Raw genomic sequence first — 12,153 nt, forward strand, 5'->3', positions numbered from 1 at the left:
CGGCGTTTAAAAAAAAAAAAAAAAAAAATGCTTGATGCTTTAAAGTATTTTTGTTACTTAACATAATTGTGTAAGTATATATATATATATATATATATATATATATATATATATATATATATATATATATATATATATATATATATATATATATATATATATATATATATATATATATATATATATATACTATGTTTTTATCAACTTTAAGTTTTAACTAGTGATGTAATGTTATATGTAAATGTTTGACCTCGAGTCAAAGTATTAATATTTTTATTTTGAAAAGAATGATCCAGCAAGAAACATAACATTTCGATTTAAGCGAGATATTATTTTTGGAGTAATTAAAAGAGAGAAAAGTAATGAAAAGAATTAAACTTTACAAAATTGAGTTTTTCTTTCTACTATATATGCAAAATTTTATGCTTTATATGTATACTAATGTCAATATTTATTTTAGATACAGCCTTAGCTAATTTTTTTTTTGGAAATCAAATTTTTCATAACATCTTTTTGGATCCATTTCTCAATCATTTCTTTGACGCATTTTTGGAAAGTAGCAAATTTCAAAGCCAGTTCAAATATATTCTGATACTACCATCGCTCACTCAATCAACTGAAATTTTGGAAACTATAGCAGCAATAGAGACCTTACTACAAGTTCGTCAGAAAGTGAGATAAAAACAGAACTTAATTAAGGCCTAGAAAATGTGTTACATAGCGACCTAACTTATGTTATTGAAATACGTGGAAATACTTTGTGATGAAAAAAAATAATATATGTGAAAATTTAAAAATCAATAATGTTATATATAATTTAACCAGGCATTTCTAAAACAAAAAAATAAACTGTATATCAACCACATCACACAGATAAATTAAATTATTAATGGGAATTAAATTTAAACTCAAAAAATTCACAAAACTTTTCTAATATAAATCTAATTTAAGCAAAACCACTAATATTATGTTTAAGCCACTTGGGGTCAAGTAAAACAGAAGATGCATAAGAAGAGGGTAAAAGAGTAATTGTCAGTCCTAGAGACAGAGAAAAAAAGAAACAAGAATGAATTTCAAATTGAAATCCTTCGACAAAAAAAGAACATGACCAATTTTGGACCAGAAACATAACCCTAAGGAAACCCATTGAGGGTAGATGCACATAATGACCCAAAGATGGCAGCATAATAGCTGTAAACGAAATTAAGTTGTTTTAAAAGTGAAATATTGAGAATTGGGACAATTCTTCTTTAAATGGGGAGTATTGTGGTAAAGCTTTCTAATTTAGTCAATTATTAATTTAGAAAAATATATATGACACAAAAATGAAGTTTTGAAATCCCACTTTTTACTAAGATAAGGAACATATCCTGCTAAATTCTGTTTAACGGGAAATTGAGCAATTACCACTTCCTAGCAAATATGTGGGAAGGTGTGGTTCATAAAAATGTATAAAAGCAATATTTTATGGGAAGGAACAGATTTCTCATATTAACTTTATGCCGGACTGACCTCTGGTCCGTTGTTTTTAGAAATACCTTGGAACTTTTTTTTATCATTGTAAGTGTCTAAATATCTATTTATATATTATTGTTGTTTTTGAGACTTGTGGTCTACTTGGGACAGCCAGTCCCAGTAGACAGAATTTATCCGATTATATTATATGTTAAATGAATAAAAGTATTGTATTTTAGACAACCTCTCTACGATCTAGTTTAAGCCCCTCGAACATACCCAGTCGGTACGCCTCATTAGTTCGGTCATAGCCTAAGGCACGCTACCAAAGTTTAATTACCTTAGGGCCAGAGTTTATCTCCCCTATAAAGGGAGAATAAAGGCATCTACAACTACAACCCCCAAATACCAATAAAAAACATTTCACAACAACTCAATCAATATTGTTTTTCAAGCATACACTAAGTACACAACAATATAAGCTAATTCTGCATTACTTTGCCATAAAACACTACGTCAATCCCACTTCATGTTGTAATTCCTAAAAAATGTAGTATGTTGAAACTAAGGCTACATTACTTTGCCTATAAAAATAAAATGTATCCATTGCTTTCAATGAAGAGAACAATTTGACTGCTACACAACCACTTCACTAATAATTAGAAATCTACCTCATTGCATTGCATCATTATGAATAATTATTGCATAACCACTTATAACAACAAAAGTTGCCCTACCCTGCAATGACTTTGGGAACGAATAAATTATTCGTTAGAATAGGACCGATTAGCACAAATATGTAACCCCTCGCACCTGGGGATGAGCTTGCTTTACCATTCTTTTTTGAAAATCCCTCTAGACGACAGAAAAGAAATCCCAGAACAGTGAAATCTACAAACTGAGAATCTGTAGAATCATCGATTCTACAAACTGAAATGTTTTGCGTGATGCTGCTTCAAATAATATACAACAAGTCTACCAGTCTAAAAAAAATCAACCATAGGAATCAACCAAAAATCAACCAAATCAACCATAGGAAAATGAGAGATATAAAACTTAAGGAATCACAAGCTAGATGAAGTGCTAAAGAAAAGGATACCATCCGACCCACATTCTTCCAAGTAAATTCTTGTCTGTACTTTGTTTGGTAAATTCTTTGGCACAGGCCTACTTTCTTTCCCCAAAAGTAAAAATGGTTGAGTGATTTTGCTTCAAACAAGATGCAACATGCCAATTTGTCGATTAAAGAATTGATGAAGGAGAGGGAGGTGAATTGAACGACCATTTCACTATTCAATGAAAATGTTTTGATGATGGGACCAGAAAACCACCGTATATCTTAGGCACTTTTATAATTTAGTTTAGCTTTAATCTGAAGTTGGTGCCTGCTTAAACGGAGCTTTCCCCTCAAAAGGAGAATCAAGGCTCGATCAGACAAATCTTAATGAAAACTTACAAATAGACCTCAATGACGCATCCTACATACCTAAAACTAGGATATCACCTATATGCCTTTTATAATTTTTTGAACCTTTTCCATTTGCCAGTCAAAAGATGTATTCCTAAAGATCCATCTAAATTTTATAGGCTTTTAGTTATAACTAATACCGTTATCGGCGTCCCCAAAATTAATCTCAACACAAATATTTACCAATAAGAAATTGAAGAATAAAATATTTAGTAGTCAATAAAATCATTATGAAGGTAAAATGATCAACCTATTCTTACGAAGCAGTCGGTATTTTTTTTTTTTTTTTTAGTTTTATTGATGAATTTTTGTGTCAATAAAAAAAATAATTCTTTAGCCTTCATTCGTAAACAAAACTCCTCTTCACATATATATATATATATATATATATATATATATATATATATATATATATATATATATATATATATATATATATATATATATATATATATATATATATATATATGTCGATTATAGTTCTATATTGTTTGATTAACTACGTATATTTAAGAAAATGAGAGATATAAAACTTGAGGAATCGCAAGCTAGATGAAGTGCTAAAGAAAAGGATACCATCCGACCCACATTCTGCCAAGTAAATTCTTGTCCACACTTTGTTCTATCAAGCAAGTCACCTGAAAAGAATAATGAATAAAAAAGGCTACAAAATGAGCGCACAATATACACCAATATAGTGTTTCGTGGATGTTTTAATAAAACGCATAAATAAGGATTAAAACACAGACTATTGACAAATAGTTTTTCAACATAGAAAGGGATGAAGGAGGGAGCATTTGGAGTAAATTCAGACATGATAATTTTTTTTTACATATTTTTCAGGTCTTATTAACTGAACACATACAAGGAATAGGTTTCCGTTTGAAATTATAGGATTGATAAAACGTTCTATTTTCTAAGGTTTCCCCTGCATTCCCTGCGTACATGAGGAGGGCCACCAGTAGGCTCATTTAACTAGTACCCCCTTAAAAAAAACACGACAATTTTGAAGAGTAGTTCAATGATTTATTCTTTTTGATGAACCCAATGCCCTAAGTGTTAATAATGTGAGGATATGATTGAACATGACATTCACTGTAAGTGAAGAAGCTCTTCTTATTACAATACACCCACTGTTTTGCAGTTATAACATGTAAGGTAACGCAGAAATTTTGGACAGGCAAGTTTTAACTCCTTAATTTGACTGCACATATCTGTTGACATGCGTAAATATCTATTTACACACTGGGTTTGAGTTATCAGACAAGCTGGATTTATTGTAATTTTCGTCAAATCCCCCCCTTTTTGGAGGGCTATTCCTCCCTTTCTTTGGCAATTTTCCAAAATACTCTTATGCTAGTAGCATTTAATAGGTAATTTTAAACTTCCAGGTTTTACAGTCGGCATGAATATCGTATCCTTTGATTCATTTGATGTTATTAAATCTCATCTTTAAGAGTTTCAGTTTCTGTTGACACATGTCTCTTTACCTACACTTCACTACCATGATTGGTCTATAAGGTTCAGTTTGGCTAAAAATATAGGTGTATAGAATGGTCAAAATCGTCTTGTCGGATGAATATTAGGCACCAACGTAGTTGTGGTTGCACCTTTTCTCGCACGTCTTATTGGCACAAAACCCGACTATATGAATGTTTGGACTATATTTTACAGAAATTTTTGCAAAAGGTCAGGCATATTTCGAAATGAGTAGATTGTGATCAGTGGCAGAGCCCGGGGGGGAGGGGCGCGGGGGGCTCACCCCCCCTAGCTTAGTCTAAAGTAGTGTAATTTACTTAAATAACGCAAGATTGCGTTAATTAAACTTGCTCCTAACGCAAGTTTATCGGATCAACCTTTCTTGTGCCCTCCCCCCTAAAACAAATCCTGGATCCGCCTCTGATTGTGATGTTTAGAAAGATTCTAAATTGAAGAACTTGCTCCGCTTACTACTATAATTAACTTATTGTTATTGCATTCTCGTTGCAAGGTATCTTTCGCGTAAGCATGTCACAGTCTAGTTCTTCAATTGAGAATCAAACAGTTCGTGGTAACGAACTGTAAGTAAGGAGCGACCCGGCTCAATGGTAACCGAAACTCTAAAAACCGGAATTTTGGTACCAATAGATACATCAAAAGAATCAGATTTTAATTTTGATTTCAAATATATAAGTTTCATCAAGTTTAATCTTTCCCATCAAAAGTTACGCGCCTGAGACAATTTGGCTGATTTTTGAAAAAAGAGGGAAATACCCCCTAAAAGTTATAGAACCTAAATGAAATTCACACCATCATATTCAGCGTATCAGAGAACCCTACTGTAGAGGTTTCAAGCTCCTATCTACAAAAAAGTGGAATTTTGCATTTTTTGCCAGAAGAAAGATCACGGGTGCGTGTTTATTTGTTTGTTTGTTTGTTTTGTTTTGTTTTTTTCCCCAGGGGTAATCGTATTGACCCAGTGGTCCTAGAATATCGTAAGAGGGCCCATTGGAACGGAAATTAAAAGTTCTAGTGCCCTTTTTAAGTGACCAAAAAAATGGAGGGCAACTAGGCCCCCTCCCACGCTCATTTTTTTCTCAAAGTCACCCAATTAAAATTTTGAGATAGCCATTTTGTTTAGTATAGTCGAAAATCTAATAAATATGTCTTTTACGATGACTTAATCCCCCACAGTTCCCAGGGGAAGGGCTGCAAGTTATGAACTTTGCCCATTGCTTGCATATTGTATTGGTTATTGGGAAGTATACAGACATTTGCAGGAAGATTTTTTTTTGGTGGGGGGGGAGGGGGGCTTGAGGCGGGGGTGACTCGGAAGAATCTTTCCGTGGAGGATGTTTTTTTCGGTTAAGGGGCATTTCTATGAAGGGGGCGCCGGATTTCCAAGCATTATTTAAAAAACGATCAGAAATTAAATTAAAAAAAAAAGTTTTTTCAACTGAAAGTAAGAAGGAACATTAGAACTTAAAATAAACAGAAATTATTACGTATATGAGGGGTTTCTCCCCCAAGTCAATACCTCGCTCTTTACGCTACAGTTTTTTTTAGTGCTTTCAAAAAAGCTATCTATTCTAATTAAATGGCCTTTGTGATTCAGGGGTGTGTGAATTAAAAAAATTTCTAACTTTTAACGTAAAGAGCGTGGTATTGACTAAGGGGAGAACTCCATCATATACGTAATAACATAAACGTAATAAAAAAAAAACAATAAAAAAAAAACAAGCGATACGGCTCAATAGTAAGCGAAACTTTTAAAAACGGAACTTTGATGTCAATAAATGTATCAAAAGAATGGGCTGATAATGCTGATTCTAAATATACAAATTTTGTTAAGTTTATTATTACTCATCAAAGGCTACGAACCTGAGAAAACTTACCTGATTTTTTAAAGAGGGGGGAAACATCCCCTAAAAGTGAAAAAAGTTTAATGAAAATCATTGTCAGATTCAGCGTATCAGAAAACCCTATAACATAGGTTTCAAGCTCTTATCTGCAAAAATCTGCAACTTTGTATTTTTTTCCAGAAGAAAAATATACGACTATAGAAGTTCGTTACGTAAGTTAATTTGTAAATAACGTCAGAACCAAATTTAGAGACAGCCATTTAGCAAAAGAAAAGTAAAATTTTTATGCGAATTTTGTTTACTTATTCAATGACGGTGAGCCAAAATAAAAGCTGCATTAACTAAAAAACTATAAGAAATTAAATAAAAAAACCATTTTTTTCAACTGAAAGTAAGAAGCGACATTAAAACTTAAAACGAAGAGAAATTATTCTTTATATGAAAGGGGCTGTCCCCTCCTAAACCCCTCGCTCTTTACGCTAAAGTTTGACTCTGTCTCACAACTTTATTTTTTAAAAAAATAAAAAACTTTAGCGTAAAGAGCAAGGCGTTGAGGAGAGGACAGCCCCTTTCATATACGGAATAATTTCTGTTCGTTTTAAGTTTTAATGTCGCTCCTTACTTTCAGTTTAAAAAACTTGTTTTTTTTATTTAATTCTTTTAAAAATCGCGATCTGCTCAATGTGACGTATACTTGACCTTTTGCAAATAAAAGTCCTGTACACAGATAGATAACCGCTTATTTGACTGTTCATCCTTGCATTTTATATACTGAACAAACTCAAAAGAGAAATAATGGAAGTTATCTCCTTTTAGTAGTTCCATAGTTGAATTAACTTGTTAACGAGTTAGACATAGTAATTAGCTAGTTATCGAATACAGAAATCTCCGTTTTACTTGAGAAAGCCTTCACGGCCTCCAATGATTTTGGTTCCGCAATAGCTGTGAAAGAACAAAATCAACTACCTTCTGAATATGTTCAGTATTTAAGAGATGAAAACAGAAGAACCATGCTGATCTTCCAACCTCGATACAAAAATGAACAGGGGGCGGGGTTTATTTGTTGTTTGAATGTTGAAAATCTTGCCCGATTTCCTTTGCTTGCCGTCATTTGCAGACCTGACGACACGAAGGCCTTTGGTGCAGTTTGTGCGTTTTGATGAGAATGTCTGTAAGCGGAGTGGACGGTGGGCTTTATCTGGAAGAGGTGCAAGCACACATAGAACGTCTGATGAGGAGCCCACTGAAGGATTGTTCGAATGTCACCGGTACAGAAGCCCCTTTCACAAGAGACACTGCTTCATTAACAAAGCCATAGAAAAGCTGTGGCGCTATTAACTTCACCGAAGAATGGTACACAAGATGTTAGGAATGCTCTGGACTGTGAAAGAGACAGGTAAATACAGCAAAACCACGACCTTATAAGAAGCGACGGGGAAACTATCAGCCTTTGCGAGGCACAGAATATCCCCTATTGCAGCCTATGTAATGATGGTAAACATAATATTCCAGATTCTGAAGCTGTTTCGGTAGAAAAAGATGGGAACTTCCGTCACTTACTTCGCTATCGTATTTAAATTGAAGATTCGCAATTTCAGAGGGAAACAAAATTTACGAGTAAGCGCATTCATAACAAGGTGATGGGAATAATTGCAGAGATGATAAAAATCAAAATTACCAGAAAATGAATAAACATAGCAGATTGGGGCTTCCTTGCTGAAATAGCCAACAGAAACGCAAACAAGGGGGCGGATGGTGATTGCTTGCCGCTATGTTGGAGCAATATTGGAAACAAGGCTTTATTACCCCAATCAAAAAGAAAAATGAGAAGCCTGGCTTTGATGGCATTCGTCCTATTACCCTCACCTCAATTTTTCAAAATTGTATGAAAGTTTTCTCGCAGACTGGCTTAAGATGAAAGTCCTCCCCCTCATTGATCTTAGACAGTTTGGTAATCTGAAATCCACATCAACCTCTCATTGCCTGATCCATCTTGTTGATACCATTGGTAAATTACTTGAAAAACCTAACACTTGGCTTAATCTGATTTCTATTGATCTTCAAAAAGATTTCGATTTGATTAACCACAAATTACTCAGATAAACTTATAAATGAATTCCACATTGAAACTTTCCTTGTTAAGCTCGTTGCCTCTTTTCTCTCTAATAGATCTCAAGCAGTTAAATATCTAAATTGTTTCTCAGATCATCTCCCCATATTTAATGGCATTCCTCAAGGTACTATTCTAGGCCCTCTCCTTTTTTCTCTTATGATTAACAGCCTTTCAACCCTTTATAACAATAGATGGAAATTTGTCGATGACTTGACAGTTTTAGAGATATGTCATAAAAACATGTTTAGCAACCTAATGGGCATACTCCAAGATATTGCCTGTGAGGCCTCTTCCCTTGACATGACAGTTAACCCTTCTAAATCCGCAATAGTCTCAGTAAGTTTCCTTAAATCCCCTCCCATTTTTCTTGCTCCTATACCTCCTGAAACCTCTGTCACATCTCTTAAACTTCTCTTTAAGTTTCCTTAAATCCCCTCCCCTTTTTCTTGCTCCTATTCCTCCTGAAACCTCTGTCAAACCTCTTAAACTCCTTGGTGTTACAATTTCTTCCAATTTGAAATGGGATGCCCATATAAATAATATCCTACAACAAGCAAACTCCTTGCTGTCCCTCCTTAAACTTTTAAATAAATTCAGTTGCCCCCAATCACATTTACTACAAGTATATATTTCTTTTGTGTGTCCCGTATTAGAGTATGCTTGTCCTGTGTGGCACCCTGGCCTCTCAAATGAAGCAACACAAAAAAATTGAAAATGTCCAAAAGAGAGGTCTAAGAATTATTTTTAAAGAGGGCAAGATACCATATTTGCATTTTTTAAATATTTCAAAACTAGAGACCCTCGAGAGACGAAGAAATAATTTGTGCCTCAGTTTTTCAAAAAATGCCATAACAAACCCTCAGCCGGCAAGTATTTTCCCCAAACGTCACTCCCCATCCAGATTACGGCCGCCTCGAGCTGTTTCTGAGCCCATCCCTGTTTTGTTCCCCATTCGCTGCGTTACTTCCAGATACGAAATAACTTTTGTCCCTTTATTACAGAAAAAATGAATAAAATGTCCCAATAGTTTCTTTTTTCCCCTCTTTTTTGTTTATTAGCTGATGGTGCTGCCCAGGTGCTTGCACTCATTTGCTTGTCCCCCCTTTTTTTCAGTTCCCCCTTTAATTTTTACATATTTTATTTTTCGTTATTTTTTTGGGGGGGTTTATTTATTTATTTTTGTCCCCTTCTTTTTAGTCCCCACCTTTATTTTTGTCCACCAGTTTTTATTTTTTAACTCTTTTATTGACTTACTTTTGTTGGATTGTTGACACTTTCTTAGTGTCTCTTTTAATTTATATGCATTTATGTCTCGCTCTTTTTTGTGTATATTTGCTTATTCCCCCCTTCCTTTTTTTATGTCCGTTCTAATTCTTTTTCCGATTCGTATTTGTGTAAGTTTAGTTTGACCAGTTTTTATCTTTTTAACTTTTTAATTGACTTTTTACAGTTTTAATTATTGACTGTTAAATGATTGTTCATAATGATTTTTCTATTTCGTTGCTGTTTTTTGCATTTTGGCCAGTTTTAGTGAAACCATTTATATGGTCGACTCCGAAGTCCGAATTCGGCCCTTTGTGGGCTTGTGATAGTGATCTTTTTGAAATAAATACCTTATCTTATCTTATGTGCACAAAACAGAAAAAAGATTCGTAATTCGTGAAGGTTTGCAGTGATTGACGCCTTCCGAATCCTACCAAGACTTGATAGAAACCAGGAAACTGACAACGATGAAAGCTATGTAGAGAAACTAGATGCCTGAGCCAAGGGAAGCTATTGCTGACTGCAAAGAGTGAAGTCAATTTGAATTGGTCGAGGTGCGTAGGCCAGGAGCCCGGCAAAGCTGCTAGCAAGGTAAGTTCCAAGAAAAAAGTTACATTAAACCTACGTTAAAACAAATTGGAGCATCGATAAATTCAAATATAATACAAATATAATACGATACGTAAATATCGTATTATTATATCGTATGATACGAGTATCGTATATCATATTATTATTATATCGTATAAGTATTAAATATAATACGACCATAAGTTGCTATAAATAAATAAATGAAACACAGAACAAATAGAACGTACAATAAATAATCAATAATAAATTAAAACGAAGAGAAACTACCACAAACAGAAATAGTACTAGTCTTCTAAAGACCAGAAAGTCGTTTGCGTTTTACCAATTTTTTGTTTTTTTTATTTCGAGCTGTATGTTTTTATTTGTTATAACATCGAAAAAAATAAAAAAATAAAGATCACCATACTAAACAGGATTATTGAAGATTAATGATGAATGCAGATTGAAACTTTGATATATATGCAGATATTCATTATTGAAAGTCTCATTATTGAAACTTCTTCCCGTGTAGGCCGAATAAGCCCCAAATTTATGCTACCAAGACTGAGTGGAATAAAATAAACGCCGACCAGTATAAACAGACATGTGATGAGATTCTCGGAAAGATAAAAGTTCCCTTTCAGCTCTTGATGCATGGCTCGAGTGATTTGGTAGCACTAGACATTTATTTTACTGAGATTATACATGCAATGAAAACGGCTGAGCAGGCTTCTGTACCCACTCGCCGTTTTAAACCTGGAATCAGCAAGCCTGGCTGGAGTCGCTCTCCTAAAGTAATGCAAGCCAAATCTCGTGCTAAGTTTTGGCTGAGCTTAAGGCGCGATTGCGCAAGGCCTAGGTCAGGTGTAGTGGTTTTGCAGTTCCGCAACACGAAAAAAACTTATAATAAGTCTGTAAGTGATCTTAAAGCTGCCGAAGCCGAACTTGCTTCCCAAGAAGCAGAAAATAATCCTGTATCTATGTGGAAGTCTTTTAGACAGTCTAAACCAGTGACAAACCCTGCTAGTAACATACCTGAGGAGCAGTGGGTAAAACATTATAGTGAAGTTTTTGGGATTAAACATGCCCAACTAACAACCGAAAGTGATAGTGAGCTCTCACGAGCTTTTGCGTCCCTCTTGAGCCAACGGAACTATTTTACCGTCTCAATAGGCGAAGTGCTCCAGGTTATTAAGCAGCTGAGAAAGGGCAAGGCTCCCGGGCACGACGGAATTGTGACTGAACACCTCCGCTGTGGCTCACCTCTGCTCATTGAGCACTTGACGCTGTTATATCAAATGTGCCTTGATTCTGGTGCAGTCCCTAGGTCGTTTGCCCTAGGTATTGTGTCTAATGTCTTGAAGAAGGGAAAAAATCGTAACCTCTGCTCTAGCTATAGGCCTATAACAGTTTCTAGTACATTAAGCAAAGTGTTAGAGAGACTTCTGTTACCTGAGCTGTTACGAAAGTGTAAAATTGACAATCGACAATTCGGGTTCCGTCGCCACCTCGGTTGTGCATTTGCACATCGCCTTCTTACGCGTATAGTATCGAAAGCTCAGAATCAATCACGGACTCTTTTAATTTGTGCAGTAGATGTGTCCGCGGCGTTCGATTCGGTAATTCATTCAAAGTTAATTTTGAACCTGCTGCACCAAGGTGTGAACCCACATGTAGCGGCCGTCCTATGGCACTGGTATTCGAGTAGCCTTATCCGTGTTAAGTTGAGTAGTGAATTCCTGTCGAAACCGATTAAGCTTCACCGGGGACTGCGTCAAGGGTCGGTTTTAAGCCCTGTACTCTTCAATTCACTAACCTCGTCGGTAACAAAAAAGATTAACGGTGGTTTTAACACTGAATGTATGGATGTGAGCCTACTGTGCTACGCAGACGACATATTACTGGTGAGCACATCGCTTTGTAACCTTCAAGCTAATATCGAT

General features: G+C 35.0%; 1 protein-coding gene across 1 annotated transcript in view; it reads right to left on the reverse strand.

The window, feature by feature from the left end:
- Nucleotides 1-3,419: 3,419 nt before the first annotated feature.
- LOC148956224 (DNA-dependent protein kinase catalytic subunit-like) overlaps nucleotides 3,420-12,153 on the reverse strand; it is a 495,889-nt gene continuing 487,155 nt past the window's right edge. The window contains exon 59 of the mRNA XM_089099625.1: nucleotides 3,420-3,561. Within this exon, the coding sequence (XP_088955751.1) occupies nucleotides 3,484-3,561 (78 nt within the window). The 3' untranslated portion in view covers nucleotides 3,420-3,483. The remainder of the gene's footprint in view (nucleotides 3,562-12,153) is intronic.

Source organism: Artemia sp. Qi Xiang Cuo, chromosome 1 (assembly GCF_049724085.1).
Source record: "Artemia sp. Qi Xiang Cuo chromosome 1, ASM4972408v1, whole genome shotgun sequence".
In the NCBI taxonomy this organism is placed as follows: domain Eukaryota; kingdom Metazoa; phylum Arthropoda; class Branchiopoda; order Anostraca; family Artemiidae; genus Artemia; species Artemia sp. Qi Xiang Cuo.